Source organism: Anomalospiza imberbis, chromosome 8 (assembly GCF_031753505.1).
Source record: "Anomalospiza imberbis isolate Cuckoo-Finch-1a 21T00152 chromosome 8, ASM3175350v1, whole genome shotgun sequence".
Classification (NCBI taxonomy): domain Eukaryota; kingdom Metazoa; phylum Chordata; class Aves; order Passeriformes; family Viduidae; genus Anomalospiza; species Anomalospiza imberbis.
In genome coordinates, this window is record NC_089688.1 from 31,148,061 (window position 1) to 31,174,732 (window position 26,672).

Sequence of the window (26,672 nt, forward strand, 5' to 3'; positions counted from 1 at the left end):
AAAATAGTAGTGCAGGAGGGAAACAAAAGAGGGCTTTGTTTGTTTTTAATGCTTTGCTTGTATCTTATGCAGCAGGTCTGAGCTGTTCCCTAAACAAGTTTAGGTTTAGTAAGTGATACTTGTAATGTTGATTTCTTATATGAGAAATAACTTCTTACCTCCTTCTCTGCTGAATCATTGACAGGAGTCCCAGTAAGCATGGAAATACTTTTAAAGAACAGAAATACCAAAGGGATGTAGAGATACTGTAACAGGTTATTGTAGGCTTTTCTAGACACCAATTTTATTTCACTGAATATGGTTAATGTAAGAGATAAGCTGCAAACTGAACTGTGAGAAGACTAATATTATGAAAGAATTAATAAAATGGATCAAATTTTATGAGGTACAGTGTGTTTGAATGAATGGATTTGAAGCTGATGTAGCTAGATCTTTTTCCTTTCCAAAGAATTGCAGTGTGAGAACTTAACAGAAATAGCAAATTCTCTCAATATTTTTCTGGGACTGATTAATACTTTTTCCTTATGTATGGGTAAACAGAGGCTCAAAAATTTGACTCTTGGGCCCAAGGTATTAGAAAGCCAAGAATGAAATGTAAAGGATTTTATTTGTCAGCTTGCTGTACCCAGTGAGAACATCTTGTGTCCTGAAGTAAACAAAAGAGTGGGTGGTGAGAGCACTGAGAGCTCAGTCCTGCCTTGTGGTTGTTGGTGCCATTTTCCAGAGATTTCTGGAATAAGAGCAGGATCCACAAATCTTGCTCTTATCTCATTAAAAGCGGCCAAAGGTTTGGGACTGGGAGATAGCAGAGTTTGAAATGCTTATTGGTTTCCCTTGGAGTAAACTTGGAGCTATTGTTGACTGTTCAAAGGGAGCCTCATCCAGCTCTCCTGATTGGAAAAACATGGACAGGCAGTAAATGCCAAGACCTGGAGCTGCCTTCTCTCTCCAGCACAGTATCAGAGTGTTTTATAACTTTCCTGTGAAATTAGGGGTTTAAGGTCTGCATCTCAGGGATGTCAGGAGGAGAGCAGCAAACAGACCCAGAGCACCCAGCACTTGCTCTCTCTGTGTCCACGTGTGCCAAGTTGTGGCCCTGTATGTATCTTAAATTTCTGCCTTGGTTTGAAGCCTTCTCACATAGAGTCAGACCTGCTGTGTTTAAGAAATTAGACAGGTTCATGAAGTTATTTCTCATTAATTCGTTGATATATAATGAATACTGTGGGTCCAGCTTTGCCTGAAACTTGTTTTTTGCATACCTGCCTTCTAACAGCGACTTGGAAAATCTCTTTTCAAGGCTAAGTAGAGGCCTTAAAAGTGAAATTGTGAAACTCAAGAGCCTAAGGACACTTGATGGGCAGTGTCTTTCTCTTGTGACACACTAATAACAGACTGAACCCCGTGGTCTTGGGGCTGAATTTAGTGTGCTCGCTGCAGCTGTTGGTAAGCAACTGCTTGTTAAACTGTGAGGTATTTTCCTTTGCAAACTATTTCAGTCATGCTTGTCATAAGTAGAATTTGGAAGCAGTTTTATGTCGATCCTCTTCCAGACTCGACCCAGAACTGATGCAACAGAATGGAAAAAGCTCGTGGCCTTTTTATGGAGCTCAGTTCTTGCAACAAGTTGGCCTTAGAGGCTGCAGAGGGGTGACAGCAGGGACCCGGTGGCGGGCCCTGGAGAGCCAAAGGCAGTTGTGATTCCTGGGAATGTCACTTGTGGAACTCGTTTGAGCAGCTCGTGGATGGCTTCATTGTTTGCGCGGCACAGAGCAGGTGGCTTGGCAAGGAGCAGCTTCTCCATCACCTCCCCAGGCCTGAGTTTCAGGTTACTTTGTCCATAAACTATGAAAATCCCTGTCCAGGAGTTGTTTGTGCAGGAAACGTGAGCGGTGAGGAGCGAACACTTCTCACCAGGTTGGGGCACAGCAGTTTCAGTTGCAGTTTGGGCTTGTGCTGTGCTTTCTAGGTGTTTACAGGAATAGCCTTAGAGCTCTGTCACAGCAAGGAGAAAACCTGCCCATCTCTTCAGTTCACTCATTATGTACAAAAAAAAAAAAAAAAGAAATTGTAAAGTGCTGTTGTCAAAATCTACTTTCCAAACACTCATTTTAAGGCAAAGCAGAGTGGACACCCCAGCTGCAACTCAGTAATGAATGAAAACCAGTCTCTTTATGATAATGAGCCAGAGGACTTTAGAACCTGTAAACACCTTGGCTCAAAGGTCCCTACAACAGGCAGAGCCCTCAGGTGTGGTTAAACCAGAGAACCTGTGGGCAGTCAACTGCTCAGAGTTGTAATTGTTTTCCCCACATGAACATGTTAGAGAATCCTTTAGATAAAATATGGGAAGAGTGAGTACATTGACATGGCAGCCTTCAGTCATTACCAGCATAACACTGACATTGTTATAGTAAAATTTAACTGTTTGTTGTGTTTTTTGATTCAAAATTAAATTACATCAGGGAATCATCCAGGATCTCTGGATTTGAAGTTAGGTAAGGTAGTAATCACTTAAAGCTGAGTTCTCTGATTTAGAGCTTTGTGTTTATCAGCTGGAATTGCAAATGATGAGTGACAGTTTTGAGTTTATGCACCTCAAATCCATCTGTGTATGGTACCAATCCCCATGTGTTCAGTATTGTTTTCACTAGGTAGTACAGGAAACTACATGGACAGAAGGGATCCAGGGCAGTGTGAAACTGCATCAGCAGTTTAAGGTCACACTTTATGGTTTACAAATAACTTGAGAATTTTGGTGAATTTTAGTGAAAATTGATGCTTGCAGGGCCCTGATCTCTGTATGGTCAGGTGGCAAAGTCAGGTTGAAGTAGCAGCAAAAACATTGTTTTCAGGGGGTTCCCATGGTTTGGTGTCTCTTAAAAATAAGCAAAGGCTTTTTCAGCAAGGCTCCTTTCCTTATTGATTCAGCAGTGTGTTTCCAAATGGTTTTCTTCAGTCATGAGCTGCAGGTACTCAGTGGCACCCTGCTTTTCCCAGGAATGGGACAAGGCTGGATGTCTCCCTGTGTGTGTTCTCCACAGCACCTGGACACCTTTGACTCTGTGCCCCCACCAATGAGCCCCCCCCCCCCCCAGCTCAGGTGCAAACCAACATTGATCTCCTTTATTTTATGTGGTTTCTGAGTGAGGGAATCTTGACATTTCTCTTGTTCAAGCTGCAGCTCCGTTTCTCGTTTGCTTTTCATAATCAGAAGCACAATGGGGTTCATGTGCTGTTGGGTTGTACTGTCTCATTGCTCCTGCAGTTGTAAGTCAGACAAAGATCCAGAGACTTCAGTCCTGTGGGAACAAAAGCAACTCAGATTAAAAATGCCAACTTTCTCTGTGTTCCCTAACACACAAGTTAGCTCATTCATGCTCAAGCCCAGGGATTCAGAAGCATAAACAACAGTAATTCTGCAATAACTGAGACATTAAAGGCTGCCTTTCTCTCTGTCTTTTCTCTCCGCAGCCCTCCCGGGCCAGGTGATGATAATCAGTTGGCTTCTCCTCTGGATCCCTGTGAGCATTCCTCAGCTGTGTCTGCAGCCTTTGGAAATGCTGTCCTGGTGGGAGCTGCTGAGCTGACTGCAGCCAGGTACTGTCCAGAGCTGTGCCCTGGGGCAGGGCAGTGCCTGCACTGCTCCCTGCTGCGGGGGAGTGGAGCACCAGGAGCTCAGTACTGGCTGAGGAACTGCTGTCACCCTCCTTGAATGGACAAATGTCTGCTAGGACCAGTACCTGACGGCTTTGCTGAGTCTGCCTCTATCTATCAGCAGAAATCTGTACCAGAGTTTTAAATCCCCCCTTGTCAAAGCCTTCAACAGAAGATTCTGTTTACCCTTCCCTGAGATTCTATCACTTCAGCACATAGGAGGGTTGTGACATGTGAAGTTGCACTATATGCCCTGTGGTATTTTAGTTGCTTATAATTTTTTTTTTTATTATTAGTACAAGGTAACTAATCCTTGGGGCATTTTCTGTGAGAAGTTCTTAAACAGTATAATGTTGATGATAAAGCATTCAGGTATCTCTGTTGGACTCTGGCCTTTTTGTCTGCCTTTGCTTGCACTGAGAAGGGAAACTTGCATTCTTTGTGCTGGTGTTAGTGGGGTTGTCAGGATCTTTGGGCATATAAATTTATCTGAACAATAGAGGAAGCCTTGTAGGGTGTGTGTACCCTTCAATCACCGGGAGCTCAGTGGAGTGTAAACACACACAGTATATTTAAGCTAGCATTGCATTTGTTAGCTGAAGTCACAATAATACACCATCAAAGGCTGAAGGGACCTTGTGTGGTTTGCTCAATCCACCTTAAAAGCTGGGTGACTTTGCTGTTCAGCCTGTCCTGGTCTGCCACCAGTCCCCAGGCTGGTTAGTCACCAGTGCTGGCTGAGAGAGTCTGTGAGAAACTAACTTTTTCCTGCAGTCAGAGTAAGATGATCTAGAGAAGCTTAAGCTAACGATGTGGATTTCTTTCAGTTCTTGTAAGTTTTTACTCAAAGAGTTGTGTTTCTTTTGTTTTTAACAAATGTAATTGGGTTACTGATTTTTTTTTTTTGTGGATTCTGCTTTTCTTGCTAATGGATTGTTGGCCATAGTAGTGAGGCAGTTAGAAAAGAGTGAGCATTAATTGAGGTGGAGCTGTGAACTACTTTCTGAATGTGGAAGCATGAAAAAGGCACCAAAAGTGCCAGAAAGATTTGTATATGGGCTTTGGACTACAGTCTGGAGCAGAAGATTGCGTGCCCTTGGGCTGATAATTTGCTGTTTGCAGGGAAAAAGGCACACAAGCTGTCTATGATTAAACATTTAGGGAGAGCAGTCTCAGAGTGCTCTAATTCACTGTTTCTTGTAAACCTCATGCATTCACTCTGTTTGCATTCTCACATGAATCTGGAATTTCGAGTTAATTATATCTTACGTTTTCTTTTGATCTCCTTCATAACTTGTGCCTTTTAAATGTTTTATTGTTAACGTCTGAAGGGTGTCCTGGGGTTCCTTGCTCCACCCCAGTGGCACAGGCTGTGCTGGTGCTGAGCTCTGGTTGCCCCATCCAGGGTGGCTGAGCCCAGTAGGGGTGAGGGCACAGGGACTGTGCAGCAGCCACAGGATCTGGCTGCTGTTTCCAAATCCTGACCTTGAGGGAGCTGCAAGGATTTTTGCAAGGGTTCAGCACTAAAGAATGGCAAGCCAGGGGTATTTCACGTTGGATGTAGGTAGTTTTCCAATTCCTGAAAGAGAGGAAACTGACAGAGAAATACACTGTGGTCAACTGGAGTGAAGCTGACTGTGAGTGCTTCTTCTGTGTTTGTTGGTTTTAACTCTTTTGTTTGTTTTTTTTTTTTTGAAAGTGCTGCACAAGTTAACTCTTGTCAGTGTTGTTTGTTTTCCTTACTCCTTTATTTTGCATCCATGTGCAGCTTTGGATATGAAAGCCTACCCATTCTCCTTCACCTGTCTTTCCTGTCCAGGTTGTTGTCACTTGCCATCTTCTCTGTGAGCCTTGCAGAGAGGTTTCCTGCTGTCCCAGCAGTAGAAAACCCAGAGGCTGCCTCTGTGCCCACCCCCAGGTGGCAGCTGGTTGGCAGAGGAGGGGTTAAATCAGTGCAGCTGCACCCCTGCTTTAACTCCTGTGTGTTCTGTCCTGCAGCAGCAGCTCTGCTGACTTCCCGGGGCTTTGGTCCTGAGCTGCTGACATAATGTTGGTAGAAAGTGTTCAAACACGTGGGATTATGCTCACACAGCAGGACTGGGCTTTTCTTACCCAAGGAGGAGCCTCAGTGATGTTTTTTCTTTCATGTCATTGCCTTATCTGTCCTCAACCATTCACCTGTGTAATGGAGCAGATTATTGCTGATATAAGGAAGATAATCTTATTAAAGTCAAAGTCTCTGGTTTTGGTTTTTTTTTTTGTTGTTGTTGTTGTTGGGTTTTTTTTGTTTGTTTGTTTGTTTGTTTTTTTGGCATTTTATGTAGAAGCACTGCACCACTGCATTTCAGTGTGGCTGGATACAATTCCCTAGTGCACACACATGTGACGTCTCTGTGCTGCCTGCTGGGTACCTCTGCAAAATGGAAATGTTACAGGGGCTCCTGAATGCCATGGTGTTATTCCAGTCTGTCTGCAGTAAGGTGCAATCATAAAGAGTTTTCCCCCAAAATATTTAGGTATTTACTAGATTTGCTTCTGTTTCTGTGAATTTCCCCATCAGGGGTGTCACATAATGCAGATAGTGTGCACTTAGGGAAAAATAATGGTGCATGCATGATGGGGGTCAGTTTGTGCTAAATGGCTTCCAGATGGCAGGGCAGAGTAAGAGATCAGGTTGTCCCTCCATCTGTCCAGTCAGGAAATTCTATCTTTGTTTGGCTTCTTGAGGGTGACTGACTGCCTCTCTCCTGCTGGCAACATATTGATCAGGGACAACATGCTAGCATCTGCTCAGTAAGATTTTATTTATCTACAGAGAAGTGCCCTGCGAAGAATTAGGTAAAAAGTTCACCAGTAGTTCTGCCAGGCATTTTTGTTCAGCAATGAAAGGCCAAGTTCACTCTGATTTGCCAGTATGTGTTGCTGTAGGAGAAGTTTTGGGCAGACACAGCTTTCTCTTTACTCTGCAGGTGCAGAGCTCTGCAACAGGACTTGTGTGCTGCATGAGGACTGTTTGGGTTGGAAAGGTGGAGAAACCCTGTCTGTACAAGACCACAGCTTAGCTGGGTTCCAGGTTAGAGGTGTGAAACACTTCTGAGCAGTGTCTGTTCCCTGCAACTTCCTTCCTGGCATGTGGGGAAAAAACCCCAAACTTGCAAATGCCCAGGAAAAAAATGACAGCTGAGAAGGCACTTGCTGCATGTGTTTAGGGCTGTATTTCTCAGTGTTGGCAGCACAAACAGGGAGTACCCACGTCTGTCTGTGCACACAGGTAGTCGGAAAATTATTTTTGAGGTTTACTTATGAGAGATGGTGCTTGAAAATCCTTGTTTTCTAATCAGCTCAACTCCACAGGGTAAATATTGGTCAATGTATAGTTTATTGTGCACTGAGAAGATTTGGGCCTTTTGGTAGTATTCTTCTTGCAACCATTAAAATATTACTAGTTAAGAAAAAAAATTAATGGATAATCTTGTTTTAATAAGAGCTGTGGAGAGGTTTTGATGTAGCTGCTTCACTTCTGAGGTGATGAAAGTCCCATGAGTTGACACATGGGCCCCAGTTGATGCAGTGTTAAGCTGGAGAGCTCAGAGTGAACAGAAAGTCTGTATTTTGGACAGGGTTTCTGGTCTGTGCTCCCCTGCAGTCTGTCAGAGCAGGAGGACGAGTGGAGGCAGGGCTTTGTGAAGGATGGGGAGCAGAGCTTTTCCAGAAATCCTGGTGTGTTGATGGCAAGCTTTGCTTTAGTGTTGGGAATGACACTCATTAGTCAAAGTGTCTCTGAAAGTGGTTTCATTTGATGTGGAAAGGCTTGGAGGGGGAAGCTGAAGGGCTGCAGATGAACATTTGGGCCTGTGTGAAGAGTGTGGGTCAAACAGGTGCTGGTGTAAGACTGGGGCAGCTTTGTGTGTCCATAACACCAGGGCCATAATTCATGTGCCTTCGGTGCTCTCGTTTGGCTGGGCCCTCTCGTGAATTGTTTGGGTTTTGCAGCTCTTTGTTTGCTCTCCAAACACATGTTCAGCATTCACTTATTTTTAGCAGTTCACTTTTTTCCGCTTTAAAAATCCTACTTTCACTGCTCTCCGTGTGCCCCTATATAGTCACAGCCTTGGTATAGAGAGGATGCTGTTACTATATTAGTACAGAGACATTTTCAGCCAAGGACAAAGGCCTTTGCATGAAAAAGGAAACAGCCTGCTTTTTAATCATTATTTATTTATCTATTCGTTTGTATTCACTTGATGGGGCTGAAAATTTCGGGCGTGTCAGCATCAGGCTAGTTTGGGCAAACAGAAGGAAGGCAAGGAAGGAAGGAGTGAGGAAAGCAGAGATAATTTCTTAGAAGAGGTAGCTGGGTAGTTGTCCCACATGGCACAAAGCAGCTTTGTGGATATAAGCTAATCAAGGCAAACTACACTCACTAAGAGCTTTGGTGATCTTAGCACCTGAGTGGACAAGCACTTTGGGAAGTGGCTGTTCTCGTGCTCCTGTGTGTTGTGACTAAAGTTAGAGATGTGGTTTAGGCCTGCCCTCTGTGTGTGCACCAAAGAAGGGAACAGCCTGTCCCTGGTCCTTACTAACTCTTCATCAGTAACACAATTCAGTCTGCTGCCTACAATTCCAGTGTAATTACTGGGGGAAGAGGAGAGAAAAATTCAAAAGGAATGACTAAGAGAGCTGTTTATCTTTAGTTCAGGAAACCTGTAAGAAGCTTCTCAGCCACGTCCTGTTTCCATCAACATTTCCATCAACACTTGTGCCTGTATCTCGGCAGCAGCACCAGCAGGAGGGGAGGCTGTTGTGTGTGGCTGCTGCCCCAGGACATTTGTGTCCCTCTGGTCTGCCCTGGAAGGGACAGTGTGGCGTGACAAGACCTTAAACTGCTCCTGCTTTTGAGACATGAAGTCATGGGTTATTTAGTTCCTTTTCTGTTAATGAGTGTGGCTGAGAGCAGGGGGAGTTGTGTGGTTACTGCCCCGCTCCTGAGCGTGGGGCTTTGCTGAGCAGAGGGACTTCACATCCATGGGATGAGTTCTGGGATTACTGTGTTTAGCTTTACAGCCTAGGCAGAGCTTTTAAAGTAAGAGAATGTTTTAGTCCCAGATTTTAGGGTTTTTTGCTAAAACACAAATTGCTTAATCTAATGTTTATATTGTACAGTGAGGAGAAAGGGCTGTGTGAGAACAGCAAAGCAGTCATTAGTGATTTATTTCTTATACTGATTTCATAAACAGTTAAATTCTCTGGCACTTCATGTTATGGTCTGTCAGAGCTGTCAAGACTTTGCAATATTACTGATGATGTGGTCAGCTGAGAAGTGAAGTGAAATAATGTTTGGAGGAAGAAGAAATTTGTGGGAGAGAGAGGGAATTGGGGAGGGGATGATGTTCTCCTTACAGCTCCTTGTAGATCCAGCCAAAGTTTATCCTAAAAGAGACTTTATTAAAGCTTTATGGGCATTACAGCTTATTTTTAATAACTGTTTTGCAGCACTTCCAAGCCTGATAGCTGCAAGGGAGTTGATAACCACGTTTCTGAGGATGTACCTTTGGCTGTGGCCCCTGGTGATGGTGTAGAGCTGCCTGCTCAAGAAACCAAAGGTTTCACAAGGGAAAAAAAAAGGTATTGTGTGATTTCAATTGTTACAAGACTTCTCCATGTCTTTACAGCTTTTGCTTAAGAAATGTTTCTAGTGTGAAAGAGGCTAAGTTGACAGGTGTTTTGTCTAAGTTACATGAACACTTTGCTGCTGGATTTTGAATCCAAATGTTAGACTTATCAAGACCTGGCTAATCCAGTGTATCTACTCCACAATACCAGAAGAGGGAGCTTAGGCTACACTGGTTGTTACTGTGCTGATCTTTCCTTCTATTTTTAAACTTTTTTTAAATTTTCTTTTATTGAATTAAAGTTTGTTTGGTTTTTTTGTTTCTGAGTGTGAAACTGTGCAAGATCAGGTCCTATTAAAGAGGACTCTTCTGCTCATTCCCCTTCAGATGTTGCCAGCAACTTCCCCACCCCACACCTGATTTGCGTTGTCACTGTCAGTAGTGAAGGAAGAAAATTTTCAGCTTGGTTTCACTCTTGCTGAATAAATGTTACCTTGATTTCAAAGTTAAATGTTTCACTGCCTCAGATTTACACTGATTGTTGCCACAGTGTTTGATAGGTGGTCCAGCACATTTTTTGCTTTGAAAACCCCTAAATTGAGTCAGACTATGGAATGATTTGGCTTGGAAGGAGCCTTAAAGATCATGTCCCAGCCATCCCATCTCAAATATAGTTGAGACATGTGCTTGGATATTCCTGTCTGAGGTGATTAACCAGTCTGCTCTTGGGGCTCAGCAATCAAGGCCTGCCCTTACTGTGACATCTATTAATGGAAAAGGTCACAGCACAGCTGAGAATATGAAATGGGCACTCCCTGGAGAGCGGCATTCTCCACCCCACCAATACCCACTGGCAGCTTGTGACAAGTGGGATGCAAGAGAGGAGACACCACGGGAAATACAGTTATGCCACTACAGCTCTGTTCAGAAATGTCAAAAGAGGCTGCTGTCAGCAGGAGGATACTCTGAATTATGAATTAAAATGTGCACAATAGGTGTGTTCTGCTGTGGAACAGTGCACAGAGCTATTAGCAAATGCTGCTGAAAAAACTATAGACTGTAATATCTAGGAAATGTTGATTAATTAGTTCTTCTAAATCCTGATGGTTTTGATCAGAAAAATGGTGTCTTCACCTTTAGTGTATGTGCTGCTGAGGCCCAGTTAGGTCAAGTCTTTGTAATTTTCCTCCATGACACTGCAGTGCACAAACCTGTGTACCACTGATGGAGAACGGAAGTGTTTTGCACCAGTATGCAATTTCTATCATCTGGAAAGGATTTTCTGAATTGAAGGGTAGATATAATGGCTATAATCTAAAAATGGAGAAAAATGGGCAGGTGAGATTTAAAGTTGGAAAATGCTCACCCCGAGATGTTGGCTTCTTCCAGATAGCCATCCAAAATTGTTTGAGCTTTATGGATACCCTGGATTTCACATTCTGGGAGTGCTGTAGTGCAGTCACAAATGACTGCTTACAAATCCAAATTGGAACCACTAAAACATGGGGATTTTCTTCTCCTTTTCACTAGAATTCAGCTTCAACGACGGGAAAAATAACTTTAGAACTCTGCAGGCAAGCAGAGCTGCCGTGCTTACATATTTAGCCTTACATATTTATTTTTGTGCCTCTGAAGTTTGTTTTGCTATTAATGTAGTGTTTTTAATAGTGTAAATGCCTGTGTGTGCATAAGAAACTCTTGGCCTTGGACACTTTTCAGAGGTGAGAAGTCCACTGCCTCTTTGGGCAACATGTTGTATTAGTAGAATTTCTTCATGCAGAATCAAAATCCAGCCTAGGATGTCAGCAGCCCAAATGTGCACTCCCAGCATCCTCATTATGCCTTGAGAATAGTGATCCTGTCACCCACAGCTTCTTTCTCCAAAGCTGAACTGGTGTGTTTGTATCTTAATGGAAATTAAGAGGCACATAGAGGTGAGAATTAGAGCTGTCTGTTGGACAAAACATCATTCTTGAAAAGCAAAAATATTTCTGTCCAAATAGCTGTCTGCTGTTGTAATCAGCCCCTTGTGTAAATACTTCTGAGACTACCTTGCATTTTCATGTGATTCCTGTGTATCAAGTCAAATCAGCTGGAAAATAATAGCCTGCAAATTGGGTTATGTTTCACTTTGTCACATTGATGGGAAGTGTCTGGCAAGGTGCTGAACTTGTGCAGCTGCTGGGCCACTCTGATTTCTGTAAAATGGATCCTTGAGGCATTGCAGTCTCCTTCATGATGATCACATTATGAACCGTGTCACAGGCACTTCATAATTTGGGAGAAGTGCTGAAATATTGCTAGAGAGTAGCTGATTCTTTATGGAAGCCCTATGGACAGAGCTGGAAAGTCTCTGAGGAGCTGCTCCATCCCTTTGTGCAGCGAGGAAGAGAGCTGGACGTGATTGTTCTGGAGAACAAAAGCCGAGTGCTGGCTTTGAGCGTGTCCTCTGCCGTAGCCTCACTGCTTGCTTTGCAAACTGCACCTGTGATGTTCTGTGTGGCTGATGGGAATGGAGAGCTGGGTCCTCTCTGTTGTTAGTTACCAGATCAATTTTCTTTCAAAAGCTAAAGCAGACTGGAGTCTGAACATTTTGAGAGACTTTGGATGGACAGGGAATGTCTGTTAATCTCTGAAATCAAATATACATTTCTGTCTTACCTAATTTTCCTGAAATGAGCCTGGAACCAATTGGATGCACAGCAACAAATCTCTCTGAAAGTAGAAAGTCACAACAGTGTTTACACAAAGCTCTACTTTCTGTGTTGTTGGTTTCCAGAATGTTTCATAATGCTTCCCTGGGAGGAAGCAAAGCTGAATAATTGGTGTGAGGCAGAAAAAACAGGATAAGCTTTATGACTTCTGGGTTTTATTTGCTTGATCATATGTTGAAAACAAGTTTTCTACTTTTGCCCACCTTCAGAAAGGCTTGTTGTAAAACTAAGGAAATAAAAATCAATGTATTGCCTTCATTTTGGACCAACATTGATAATCCTAGACTGAGTTACTTTTAATGATGTGTTCAAAACCAAGAAAGGATTACATGGGATTCAAAAACTCAAGGGTTTTTTTCTCCTTGAGTGAATTTAACCCTTTTGAAAGGAATGTGTTACAACATTTAAATTCCCAAGTGCACTGAGCAAGGAAGAGATGAGAAGTGCAAGTGAGGGATACAGATGCCTCTTTCTTTCCAAAATGTGGGAGTTTGGGTTTGGGGTTTTCTGGGGCAGAAGGGAGGTGTAGTTTTGTGAGTTTTATATTTGTCACGTGAACTGAAGAGCAGCAGTGTGTGTCTGGACTGTCTGGTGCACAAGTCAAGTGATGCTTTTTTTAGGATAGCAACAGATAGAAGGCATTGAAATGAAGTTGTGTAATTATAAACCAAACCCAAGGACTTTTGTTGAGGCTTTGTGGCTGACACCATGAAAAGCATTTTCCATCTCCTGAAAAACAGCATAAAAAATAAGATACCTTCCACATAACCAGACAACCTGTAAAAAATGGACAGGAATGAGCCACAGTGCTGCTCTTCATCCATTTCCACCGTTCCAGGTTTCTAAAGGAGATTGTCTCCTGAGTGGTGTGTTTAGTACTGCTCAGCCCCAGGCAGGAGGATGCTTTGTGTAGACATCTTCAGTTTATTACTAATAGCATCAAACTCTGGCGTGTCTGTTGTGTTTCAAGCCCAAAACGTTGTGGATGTTCTTGTAGCTGGGTGTGGGACTGGTATGGTGGGGTTGGCTGTGTGAACCCATGATGTCCAAGGATGGTCAACAAATAGCTGCCAGCAGCTCCATTTTTAAAAGGCAAATCATTAATGGGTGCTTGACACAAGTGGGAAATGTCACCTGTTTTCTAACCACTTGCTGATTGGGAATTTGGGCTCTCTGGGGTGTTCTGCCTGCAGGTTTGCTCAAAGAGAGCAATTATTTGTGTGTCTTGTAAAGCTGCTCACAGTCTGAGGCGGTGGACAAAAGGGTGATGGTTGCCCTCTGTTTGCCTGTTATTCCTGTGTATTTCACAGGTTCCCTCAGGCGATTTATGGTAATTCCCTTGCTGCTAGAACAGGTTGAGCAGCATGAAAATGAAAATGTCGTTACACTAATTAATCCATCCACAAGGAGTCTTAGAACAGCACTGATCATTCTGCATCCTACAAAAACCATGGCAGTGCATATTCAGAAATTACACTTCAGGCTTGGGATGCTGTTCCTTGGCACTGTGGCACACACAGTGACAGCTCCTGACACTGCCGGGAGGGTGGAGGACTTGTATAGGATCACCTCTTGTCCTAGAGCAGGTCATCCATGAGCTAAAACTGTTGTCAGGTGTATTTTGTATTTCTCAATAATCACTGTGATGCTAAAATATGGCATGTGCTTTTGGGGTACTCTAATGCTAAATCTTCTGAAAACAAAAACTTAAAGAAGCCATTGAAACATACTAGACATACTTCAGACCAATTTTGTGTTAACTCTCATGAAATCAAATTGAAGCTGTAAGCTGACTTCTTTAAGGCAGTCATTTGACCACCCATCCTGAGCAGCCACAGCAGGGCACTGCACCAGAGGGGAATGCTGTTCTTGTCTGCTTTCTTCATCCTGCATTTTCATAACCTAATTCTTTACTTGGACCCTGAGGCCAGCAGGGCTTTGGATTCTGCTTGCTGAAATCTCCTGCAACAAGGTGCTCCCAGAGAGCATTATCAGCACTGATCTTGTCAGCTGAGAGCAGGTGCATGAAAACCCTAAAAAATGTCAGTCCCCTCCTGGCATTAGGCAGCTCCTCTCCTGACAAGCCTGGCTCCAGCTGCCCTAGGGATCTTACACCTCAGGATGTTTAGAGACTTAGAAAGAAGCATGGAAGCAAGATGGGCCCCTGTCATCTGTGATGGTGTTTTTGCAATTCTGTTGTTAGGAAATGTCAACAGAATTTGGGCATTTGGTTTGTGGACATGTGTCGCCCTGATTTCTTAGGATTTTCTAAAGCCTTCTGAATTTACATTCTTGTAGAGAACTTTCTCACACAACTTTCTGTAAACAACCTATTGTTTTGCATTCTTTCATAGAGGCGGAGAAATTTGATGGACTGGTAGTTTGTCCAGTGTCGTTGGAGAGGTGGCATGTTCACCTTCCAATCCACTGGCACCTTTTGAGAACTACAAATGATTGGAGTCAGAAAAAATAAATTAGTCTCTTCATCATGACCATAGCTGTGGTGCGTCGTTTTTCCTTGTGTCCTCTGGTGACAGACATGGTCTGCAGAGACATTTTGAGCAGCAAAACAAAATCCCTCCTTTGGTGTGGTGATGCTTGTGGTCCCAGTCTGAAGCCCTGGCCAGAAATTTGGTAAATGGGAGTTTAAATTTTTGTTTGTGATCCGAGGAATTCAAGCCTGGCTCTTACAGCAGTAGCATGATAGAGCCCAAAACCCGAAACAGAAGTGTCTGTGCCTGGGCAGGAGGGGAAAGCCATGGAGCAAACGGGAGAGCAGAGGCTGCAGGAGTGAGCTGTGAGGGGTTTGTTTGGCTGCCCTGACCCCAAACTCCGTCTCCTCTGTGGGTCTGTGTGGGGCAGAGCCCCGCTCCTTCAGGGGAGCACCCACACCCAGGGCTGTGCTCAGCTCTCTGAACCTCCTCTCCCACTTGGTGTGGCTCCTTAGTTCCGTGGGAGGCTTTGGACCGTGGAATCCTGCGGGGTGCGCGGTTCTCACGTCCTGATCGTAATCCACCGCGGCCTCTGAAAGCCTGGAGCCCCCCCAGCAGCACCGTGCAGGGCCCCTTTTGTTATCCTTCCTCTGCCTTTCCCATGCTGGACATTTCAGTAACTAAGCAGGCATCTTGGTTATTCATAACTCTTAATGCCATTAATCTCACTTGCAATTTAGATTAAGCAGTGACCGTAGCAACCAGGCAGTGATCAGTGGGGAGGGGGTGCAATTATTTATGTTTTGTCTTGTTTTTATTTTTATTTGAAACGCACTCTAAAGTTTGCTTCTTGTCAGCTTCAGTGTCCATCCTGCCTGCATCATCACAGGTCCCTCCTGTTTTCTTGGAATTAGCAGATGTCAGTGGGCTCAGGCTTAAAACTCTGGGACGTTGTGTGTTTTCATGAGGAGTGTGTCAATGCAAATAAAGCACTCTCACTATGTTAATCTAGATAAGTGGTGGAGCAGACAATGTGTCTATCAAAGTACTTGATTTGTAAGAACAAGTTAAATCTGTGAAGCTTTACAGCGAGGATCTCCTTGTGTTGTTTGGTGATGTATAATTTTGTACCATGGTGACATGGATAGGGCTGTGTTGTGCCAGGTGATGTACAGAGGCAGTCGAACAAAATGCTTCTGTTTTCCTTGAAAACCATATTGAAAAATATCCCACTGGTTTAACACTCTGCAATTATTTTACTGCTCAGATTTCATTTACACTCTCCAGTTGTGAATCAGTGCCCCACTCTTAGACCATTAAAAGATAAATGCTAAGCAAAAACTAATCCAAAACCTACAGCTAACCAAAAAAAAAAAAAAAAAAACCAACAAACCCATAGTTTCAGTCTGTAGGTCTGTCACTCTCCATGTAGGGCTGAATTTCTGATTTATCTGTACTGGAATGGAATTAAGCTAAGGAGAACTGGAGTTTAGAAGGATGGCAATAAATATATCTTTAAATGGCTAATTGTAGACTATAATAATAACTATATCATGGCCATAAACTGCAGTACATGTCTATTTATTAGGCACTGCTAAAGCGTCGATGTTACAATTTGTGTTAACCTTTCACTGGTTTTTGCCAGTATACCAAAATGGGATAAATTTGTCACATGTTTTCAGCTAACTTTTGTATTTGTTCTTTTATTTATAGCACAGAGGCTCTCACAAAATTAAGGGAGAGAAAGAAAGAAATTTGCTTTTTTTTCGCTGCTCTTGCTACCTGATAGCAGCAAGAGGTCACAGCTTGGCCCTCCAGGAGGTGGTTTGGGTTATCATCTTTCAAAATAATAAAGATTTTTAATTTTAAATTATGGACTGCTCGCATAGAGTACTGTGGTGTCCTGGTTTTGGCTGGAATAGAGTTAATTTTTTTCTATTCCCTGGGGCAAAAAAAAAAAAATGGAATCACACCTCTGGAGACAAAGACTGAAAATGGATTTGGTTGGATTTCTGTGCTTAGCTGTGACTTTCTGAAGGAGGTAGTGACAGCAGCAGTGTTAAATGTTGTCCCTGTCCCACAGCAGTGCAGGTGGTGAGCTGGAGCATAGAGTGACCTGGCTGGAATAAAAAAAGTACATGATGAATGTGGTCTCCCAGAGATTCCTTGTGGCACATCTCTGGGCATGACATAGGATTGGAGTCAACAAGAAAATGGGAATAAACAAAGGAAGGCTAGCAAATGCCTTGTGGTGTTCCAGCAGCAGCTTCAGCTCCTTGAGAAGGAATTTTAAATTACTCTCCTTTAGGGAAGTGGAAATTATAAGATACATCCTCTCTTGCTGTCTAAGAGAGGGAGATGAGACTGAGGAGCAAAGGTCTGGTTACAGGAATACAAAAGTCTTGATTTGCAGAATAAAAACAAAGCCAAAGGAGATAAAGGTGTCCCAGGACTGACAAAATGCACGGTGAGCAAAGAAGCACAGAATATGCATGACATATCTAGACTTAACATATTTTTGTGCAGCCTATAATGAAGAATGCTTGAATTCTTTAAGAGCCTGTCAGCTGCCTGCTGTATAACCCTAGGAAAGATGAACCCCAAACCTGAGTGCCCACATGTGGCAGGCACATTCTTCTCTCTCGCAGGATATTTTCATAGAGGAGCGCAAAGAGAAGAAAGAGAAAACAATTTCTATTTCTGCTCCTTGTTTTTCCCATGTGGAATGTGTTTGGAGAATTGTTTATCTGGGGCGATTGCATGTTTGGATTCTGGTGAGATTGTTTGGACCTGATGGGCAATCCAATCCACCTGTGGCCGGACTCTCCAGAGAGGGCCAGGAGTTGTGAGTTAGATATGATAGTTAGAATAGTAGGTTTGTAGTTTTAGCATCTCCTTTAAATAGTATATTATAGTATATTAATAGTATATAGTATATGATAGTATATTAATGTATTATAGTATAGTTGTAATAAAGAAATCATTCAGCCTTCTGAACGGGAGTCAGACATCAGCATTTCTTCCCACCGGGTTCACCTGCATTTGCAATACCCAAATGGCTGAAAACAGCCTGCTCGGCCTTCCCTGGAGCACAGAGACCAGCTCTGGTCCTGGGAGACCTGGATTTCTGCAAGGCAGACAGAGCTGGATCAGCAGAGGCCAGGGAGGGCTGGTGCTCCTGCAGGGCTTTCAGGGCAGAGGAGTCTCCAGCCTCGGCTGTCCTAAAAGGGCTGTCACCACTGCACTTCCAAAGGGGTCAGTCTTTTATGTGCTAATGTGCTGTCTAACGCAGCCAGCCTCCCCAGGCACGGGTTTGCTTTGCCTCTTTGCCCATACAGAGTCACATTTTCCAAGGTCCTTTCAGTCCTTCAGGAGAGATGTTGCTGTTCCTTAGCAGTCTGATATTGTGGACAGCCTTGCCATGAACCCTTTGATTCCAGGCAGCCTGGAATAAGAGAGGCTTTGGGGTGAAAGCTTCTTCCCAAGCTGCATTCAAGGCTTTGGGGTCCAAAGGCAGTATCATTTAAATAAATAAATAAATATACACATATATATATACAAGTTATCGAGGGTTAGAATTATGTTTAAACAATAATCTCTTTTTTAAAACATTTCCCCATCTTTTGTTCATTTTTTTTTAATTTTTTTATAGGAAGTACTATTCCTTAGAGCTGTGGAGCTGTGGCAGCAGCATTCAGATACCAGAGAAATCCCTTTTTGCTTGGGATGTTTGGTTGTGCTCTGTCTTTGCATTTTCTTTTACATGGTGCTTGTTTCTGCAGAGTATCTCAATAAAGCATTGCAGCTTGGAGGTACAGCTTAATATTCACCCCTCCTTCCCTAGGGAATGGATGTGTGAGGAAGGCTTTTCTTTCAGCAGGCTCTTTGATGTTCTGTGTGTGTATGTGCGGTCATGTTTATAACTTGTGTAAATGCCTGGCACGATGGACACTGAAGCCAAGAGCAAAGAAACAGAACATTAATTTCAGTATCTCAAACCTTATCATGGTCCTGCTCAGCATTGTTTTTTGTTGGAAGCCAAAAATTTCAAATTGGGTGCAAATGACCAAAGTTTGAATTTATATATAAACATGAAATGGAATAAGACCAAATATTTAGGAGTCTGTAGAGTGTTTTAAACAACTAATCAGTGGACATCCAGTTTCAGTAAAACATTTATTTAGTAGAGGCCAAAATATGGCTTTTGCTTAAATGGGTGAAAGAGGCAAAAAGAGAAAATGATTAATTTTAAAGGATGGTACTGAATACTGAAATAGGCTTTTCAACAGCGGGATTACAATAAGTGGTTACATGGCTTTTAAACCCTAGGCTGAAGTGCCTAGGGCATCTTTAAATCCTTTGAAGCTACAATAGGATTTTTTTTTTCTTTCTGAGCTACATCTGTGTGTTTTTAAGGTTCCAGAGAAGTTCTTACAAAATGTACTCAGAGTGTCAACACAGTTCTTGTATTTTTAAAAGCCCGCACTAAATTTAGTGCTAAGTTGATGCTTCTTGGCAGGCCTAAAGGGTGAGCTGGGGCCAGGCAGGAGAGGTGGAGCTCCTCTCATCTGAGGTATTTCTTACTAGTCAGGGTGGGCTGCAGCTTTGTAGTGTAACAGATTTTATGGCCAAATCAGAAGTAAATCTACATTTGGGCTTCTTGCACGGGTTGGCCAGAAACATCAGTTTAGTGTTTGTTATTGCATCCCATAGGCAACAAACTCTCTCCAGTCCAAGGCTCAGTTACAGCACACTTTTTTGTGAAAGACCATGGCCAGCAGGAGTTCACGTTGCTGGAGCTGAGCTGCTTGGATGGTTATTTCTCAAAGGGAAGAGTGAAATCCTGTCTTCTTTATGTGCAGGGGAAACTCAGAGGCAGTGAGCTGTCTTGTGGTGAATCTCTGAGCTGTGCCACGAGCTGTGCGCAAGAACTGAGGGGAGAAGGAGGCAGTGCCTTGCCTGTGACACCCCTGACCATAACCCAGAGCCCCCTGTAACCCAGACAGAAGGTGCAGAGTGAGCTGGGTCACACAGAACAGGCAGGACCACAGCTGGGCTCCAAAGGCTGAAGCCCTTCATCCTGCAGGTTTGCCAAGACCTGCATTTCTGTGCAGTTTGAATGTTTGTTGCATAGAAATGTTGGAGAATGGGAAAAAAAAGAAACCAAACCTGCACTGTACAGTTTTGAAAAGACCATGCTGCCTCAGAATAGGATTCAATCCCGACCTTCTTTTATTAGGGCTTTGTTTATTTAATAAATGTACATGTGAAACCTGAAGGAGTTGACAGAGGCATTTTAAGTGTATTCTTTGCACTTGTTAAGAGTATGCCTGTTTTCCTCACTGTCAGGACAGTGTCCCTGTTTTCCTCACTGCCTGGACAAACAGTGCCTGTGTTCTCCTTCTTGGCCCCCAGGTACCTGGTAAGGCTTCACTTAATTTGGTGTTTGCCTTTCTAGGGATTTTTCTTTTCTGAGTCGTCATTTTCTCTGTAACAAATGAAATCCAGCAGGGAGCTATTATGAGATTCAAAGACTAGGTAGAGCTGTCACACACTAAAGTGAGGCTGAGCTGTAAGCTCAGCCTAACAGGGACTCCGGATACAGACGTGGAATTTTAGTCTGTTGGCTGGTGCCATTGGTTTCCCATACTGAATGGAAATCCTGGAGTTACTAACCAGTTCAAATCTACTGCCAAGGAGTATATAGGACATTTTCATACACTTTATGTGCTTTCTGTGTGTTCCTTACTTGTGAATGGCAAATACAGAAGGTGTAGTGAGCTGCCACCACCTCAGCAAGGGAGGATCAGAGCTGGGCACTACTGCAGAAAGTTTGGGGGTCACTTGTGGCTCAGGCACCCAGCCCTGCTCCAGAGGTTCTGGAGCTCAGTCCCTGAGAGAGGCAGTGCTGCTGCTTCTCTGGTGGACTTGGGATGAGCTTTGAGCAATGAGATGCTAGAAATGAGGGTTTGGCTTTTATCAGAAACAAAACAACCCCAGAATTATAACTTGCTTGGAAGCTTGTGGCTGAACAAAGTGCTGGCTCACAGGCTTTCCCCCATAGTTTAAAAAAAAAGCAGGGAAAAGAATGTAATGTAATTTGTCTTCATGCTGTTCATAAAACAGAATTAAATTTTAGGCAGCCTCTGGTAATGAAAAGTCCTTCATCTTCGCTAAACATCCTTGTTTCCTCTTGTCTCAAGAACAGTTTATTGTGGGTGCACCCGGAGAATCACAGTGTTACACGTGTATTCAGTAGTCATTCTCCTGTCAAGCAAGAAAACCCAACTGAATTTCCGTTTATGCAAGCAGAGAAAAAAAAATCCCAAAACTGTTGAAAGCATGAGCCTAATGAGGCCTCCACTAGAGCATGCTGTGATAGGTGCTTGGAATTCAGCACGTTTTAATATTTTTGTTAAATTTATCTGATTCTTTTGACCCCTCCGCCCTGTGATGTATCCAGAATTGTTACATAGCTTCAAGCCATTTGTATCCCTAGAGTTTCATTTCTGATACAGGCAGCAGTGCAACTGATTTTTTTTTCTCCTTTAATGATGTGATTCACGCCTTGTGTGTGAATCATCTGTTATTTGACAGCAACAGGGATGTGGAGAGCGATGGTGCCCATCCTTTTCAGCATCTTAGAATTCCCAGTGCCCTGGCACCTCCTCGATGGCAAAAGGAAAAGGTGATTTGTAGGGTTTGGAATGCTGTACTTGTGGTCTTAAAGATCCTCCCCGCCTACATCCCTGTCCAGCAAGGGGACAGGAGCAGGCAGGAGCAGAATGGTTAAAGCGCCCCAGTGTTGGATGGAGCTGCTCCCACTTTGGCTTGTTTACCTTGGCTGCTCATGATATTCTCCCTACGTTCCTCACGGAAGATTCCATTTTTTTTCCCGCAAGAGGGATGAGCTCGCTTGTGAAAGGAAGAGAGAGCAGCCGTTCTGCTTATTAAGGCTCCGTGCCGGCGCCCCGATGCGCACGGCTGCCCGGGGCTGGGGGCAGTGCGTGCGCGGCGCCCAGCGCACCCGTGCATTTGCATTTCAAATCGGCCGAGTCAACACAATGTAATGGTCCTGCCTGTGGGTCCTCAGAGAGCCACAGTAGCTGACAGTGTGTGCTTGAAGGGAGGGTCTGCTTTTCTTCGTCTCCTTTTTTTTTTTTTTTTAATTTTTTTATTTTTTTAAGCCGGTTTCCATAGCCAATAGTACCGTTCCAGGCGCCTGCACCGGAGCTGTTTGGACCACTGTTGTTTAGCAGATGATTACCCCGTCACGGCGGCCGGGATTTTGTTTTATTTTATAAACACCGTTCATCTGGACAGAAAAAAAAAAAAAAAAATCAAAACAAACCCCGAAACCGAACAACAACCTACCGCCAAAACTGGCAGCAGTTCAGAGAAGAGAAGCTGCCGAAGTGCTCCTGCCTGTGCTGCCACTGATGCGAGCAGCTGTTTCCATCTGCACTGCAGCACCGCAGCCTCCACAGAGCCGGAGCTGCCGGGGCTGCTCGCCGGCGGGATTCCGGAGGAAGCCGGCCTTGCTGTCGCCTAGCGCCGAGCCCAGGGCACGCTGAGGATGGGAGGCTCGCAGTCCCTGCAGCAGGCACAGACAGGTGGCCTGGTCCGGGAGCCGTCTGAGGCCATGTAAGTGCGGGTGCCTTGCTGTCCCCAGCCCGGGCGCCGCGTTGGGGGTGTCTGAGGCCTTTGTTCGGCGCCGGCCGCGCTCGGTGCGGGGCAGAGCCGGGCTGCGGGCGAGCTCCGAGCCGCTGCCAGGGCACCTCGGTGGGTGTGTGTGTGTGTGCACAGTGCCTGCCGGCCCTACGGGCTGCCTTCCCGTGTTTGGGGTGCGTGGTCAGTCAGACACAATGACCATTCCCAGCGAGCAAAACGCCAGCCCCTTCCCCCTTTCCCCAAGCCCACCACCGCCCCTGTTCTCGGTTTCAAACGCACGGCGTGGAGCTCCGTTTCACTGCGCTTTTTGCAGGGCTTCTCTGTGCTCTTCTCTGCACGGATACTGATTTTTCAGGTCACGTCAACCTTGTCACATCCATCCCTGTCGTGGTGTCCTGTCCTCTGTGAAGCATAAGCAAGGTGTCCTTAGGTCTCACTGAAGGCCGGCTCGGAAAGATTTGCTGGGGGAGGGAGGAAAAAGCAGACAATTTGTGCTTGTTGAAGCAAGTTAGCATTTTTCTGGGTGGCTAAATCATGTATGAAAGTGCAGAAATGCGTATGTGCATGCGGGAATAGCAGCATCGTTTCCCACTTGTGAATAGGGTTTTGTAGTTCATTGCTAGAGGATTTATCAGTTTACTTAGCCAACAGTCTTTTCTCCTTAACCCTCCACCCCAGGCTAGTAAGCTGGAATGCTAGAGCATGGACCTTACCTCTGGATGGATTTTAGAAAGACTGCCTTGTCTCCTTTTGTCATTACAGTTATCTAAATCACATTTATCTTAGCATGTCTGAATACTGCGTTCATTGCCGAACATGTATTTTGGTAAGTTTTAGGTATTTATCCCTTAGGGCTAGTCTAAAAATGAACATCATATAGGTCTCTTTAATTTTTTTTTTTTTTTAATGTGTGCTTGTTAAGGTCGCTCTGATTATGGTTGAAACATCATTTGTGTGTTTGAGATAAGTGCTTCAGAGCCATTGGGGAATGATAGAGCAGTAACTGATAGTTTTGCCTCTGTAATAGGCCTTGCATGTAGGCATCTGCTCCCTATTGTCATATTCCAGTATATCAGCAGAGAGCTTTACTTGACAGCGTCTTGTTATATTTGTAACATACAGGCCTAACAGCTTTTCTGCATCCTTTGTTCTTCTGATGCGTAGCTTCAGCAATTAACATTTTTTCCCCTATAGTTCCATCTGACATTCCTATAAAATGCATCTATTTTAATAATATGGTGGAATAAATGGATGCCTCATTGTCTTTAAAGCACTGTAACTTACATTTTCATCTGCACATGCTGCTGTTAATTATTGACAGTGGCCCAAGGACTGGGCAATAAAAGACATGTTGCTAAAACAGGGTTCAAGATTTTTAGCTCCAGTTTTCACAGCCTTTTAAGAATGCATTCTGTTGGATGAACATACTGATCAAGGTGTATATGTATATGTTTATACATTTGGGGGGGCACTTGAGTAAATTATATTGTCATCTCTCTCAATGACTCCTTTTATATATAAACCTGCTCATCTTTTGCATTAAGTCATTCCTTTGGGGTTTCAAGATGATCTTTTAAGGGCTGACATAATCAACAGAAACACTTTTAGCACAGGCATCATTCAGTAACTGCTGATGTCCTTGGGAAGAGTTTGTGGAAGGTATTACTAATCTTGTATGAAATAAATCACCAAGAGATCATGCTGCTTTCTTCAACTAAATACTCTTCAAAGTGAGATAAGAATGGAGGTGTTTCTCTGTCCTTGGGAAAACATGGGCCTGTTTTATAAAACAAGAACATCCTCGTAGCATGTCATGGTCATCAGTTGTGGTGTGAGGTTTTGACTTTATACCCTTATCACTGTAACTTTTACAGTGCTTTTTAAATGAGGTTGCATGTGGCTTGCTTTGCACACATAAGCAAATTCCTTAATGGCAGTGATGGCTCAGAGGCAGAAACATCTGGCCATGTCCCAGGCAAGTTGGGCAGCTGCCCACACAGTTCCAGCATCCCTGAAGTCATCACTTCTGCCATCAGCAGAGGCTGATTGCCCTAAGGAGAGCTGCTCCACAAAGGGAGAGCAGGGTTGGGTTTGGCTGACCTGAGTTCATTAAAGTAGGGGGGTGTCAGTCAGGAATCATTACTGGTGTAGAATAGCATAAAAAAAAACTACAGAGGCAAACAAATTCCTTAAATACCTGCTGCTTTAGGAGTTCCTCCAAAGTATCCTATGATGGACTTCTTGATTAAACACTAGGGAAAGTTGTAGAAATAAATTGATGTTAGAATCCATGCTGAAAGGGGGTCTAGGTTAAGATTTTAGGGTGTATCTATGATTAAATATGCCCTTTTTGCATGCATATGCCCAATTCCCAATTTTGATGTAATTTCGTTTCAGCCAGGATAAAAGTATTTGCAATAAACCCACTATTGGTACTGACAGCCCGGGGTGTTCTGTTGCTCATTGTGGATTGTTAGCACTCACTGGCAGCAGACAATTGCCCTTTTATTTAAAGAAGAAAGAAAAGTCAATTTGGAATGATAAAAAAGGGAAAGCCCAAGGGAAGCCCCTGACAATAAAAGTTAACTGCAGATGAAAGTGGGGTGGCTCAGACCTCGCTGCTGACGGTATGAGCGCTGTCATGTGCTTTGCGAGTCGCAGCAGGCACCCTGGTGGCCACGGATTGAGCTCGATCAGGGGCACGTTTCCATCAGATAACAGGAGTGGGCTCTGCTGAAATAAAAGCCAGTGACAGTGAGATGATGCTCAGTGTGCACGGATCTGTTGGGTGCACAGGCACATCTGGTGACAGCGTCCTTGCGGGTGCTGTCTGACATGCCAGTGCTGCCCTGCTCAGGGTGTGAGCAGAAATCAGCTTGCCAAGTGCTACCACCTTCATCTTCTGTGCTTTTATTTGTTAGAGCAGTATATTTCTATCTCTTGGCAATGTTTTTTAAGTATTAGCAAACTGGAAACGTTGCTAGGGCTTTAAATGCTGGGAGCTCTTAGGCATTTGTCATCCCTGAATCGATTTTTTTTTTTTTTTAAGGGGAAAAGGTTTCTTTCTCCTGAGCACGAACCACACCTTGCTTTTCTGGTTGCATTATGGTTGCTGTCCTTGCAGCAACTGGGCAGGATTTACATTCAGTGCCCATTTCTTGATCAGCCAAAGGGATGCTGATGTGTTATTTCCTCCCATCAGGAGCTTTATGTGCTGCGTCTCTAATGTTTGCATCCCTTGCCAATCCAACAGGAAAATGATTCAAGCCTGAGCCAGCTCCCACTGAAGTTGATAGTGAAATGCCCACTGACTTCAGTGGGAGCTGGAGCAGGCTCCAAGAAAGAAATTGAATGTCACTGATCATTGGTAGCAGGCCAAGATGCTGGTGTCCCGGTGGGTTGGTTTTCAATATTTCTTCTGCTGCGTGGTCTTTTCTTTTGTTTGTTGGCTACTGGAAAAATTTAAACTGGCTAGTCTCAGCCTTCTGCACAGGAGATGTGAACAGTTTTCTTTGTGTAAGGGTCTGTATACACATGTATTTATAAAAGTTATTGCTCCATATGTGTAAAAAAACATCTCTTGCCTGCCACCACTTTTTTATTTTCTATCTTCCCAAACCTGGAAGAATCCATTGTGTGGTTCTTAAAAGTTTGAAAGAAATCAGTCTGGGGAAATATTTACACGGTACTGTATGCTCATACATAGAAAAATGGTCCAAATAAATATATATACATGGGAGAGGGGGATATATAAATAAGAGGGGGATATATACATGGAAGAGGGATATATATGGGATATATATATATATATATATATATATATAAAATTTAAAAATATTGAAAGAATCTGGGTCTTGGGAGGAGGGGAGGCTGCTGTTACTGAATTGATCTTTAGTCTGAGTTAATCCCTTGACAGACAGTTCTGCCTATTGTCAGCTTATTCTGTAAAAACATAAATTTGTTTTCTTCTTCCTCTTCCTGACAGCCTTCAGTGAGCATTCCCATCAGTAATTAGAGGATGCTCTATCTGCTGGGTTTGTCTGCTAAATAGGGTGAATTGCTGGAAGCCATGGGGTTGTTTTACTTAAGATGTACCAGAAGTAATGAGGAGAGTCTTCTGTCAAGCTTCCCTGTCTTTCATTCCAGCCTCCCTTATTTGAGCCCAAAGGATCTCATCTCTGAAGTCAATGACAGCGCTCCCTTTGATATGAGAGGTGGTTACATCAACCACTTCTTCTGTCACTGGAAGTAGGCAGGTCACATTTAGCCTTGAAAATAAAATGAAAAGACCCCAGCCTCCCTCAGCCCTCTATTAACAAGGCACAGCACACGTCTGGCAAACCCATGTGTGCTCTGAAGCTCTCCATAAGGAGTGGGGTGCCCTATGCCATGTGTAATGGAGCTGCTGTCATCTATTATGTATTATGACATGCAGGCAAATTGGAAAATGAAAACTGATGTGAGGTGGTAAAAACATGAATGAAAAGGCATTTCCTGCACATGCATTGTGGCTGTCATTTACCAGCAGAGCTCTTTCCCTGGCTGCGTTTGCTTTTTTGCTTTTTGCTTGCCTTGACCCAGCAGTC

General features: G+C 43.7%; 1 protein-coding gene across 7 annotated transcripts in view; it reads left to right on the plus strand.

The window, feature by feature from the left end:
• Window positions 1-26,672, plus strand: part of TACC2 (transforming acidic coiled-coil containing protein 2) — a 130,556-nt gene that overhangs the window by 51,858 nt on the left and 52,026 nt on the right. For all 7 annotated transcript variants that reach the window (XM_068198251.1, XM_068198255.1, XM_068198257.1 and 4 more), the window contains 2 exons: window positions 3,475-3,600; window positions 9,151-9,282. In XM_068198251.1, coding sequence (XP_068054352.1) covers window positions 3,475-3,600; window positions 9,151-9,282 — 258 coding nt within the window. The remainder of the gene's footprint in view (window positions 1-3,474; window positions 3,601-9,150; window positions 9,283-26,672) is intronic.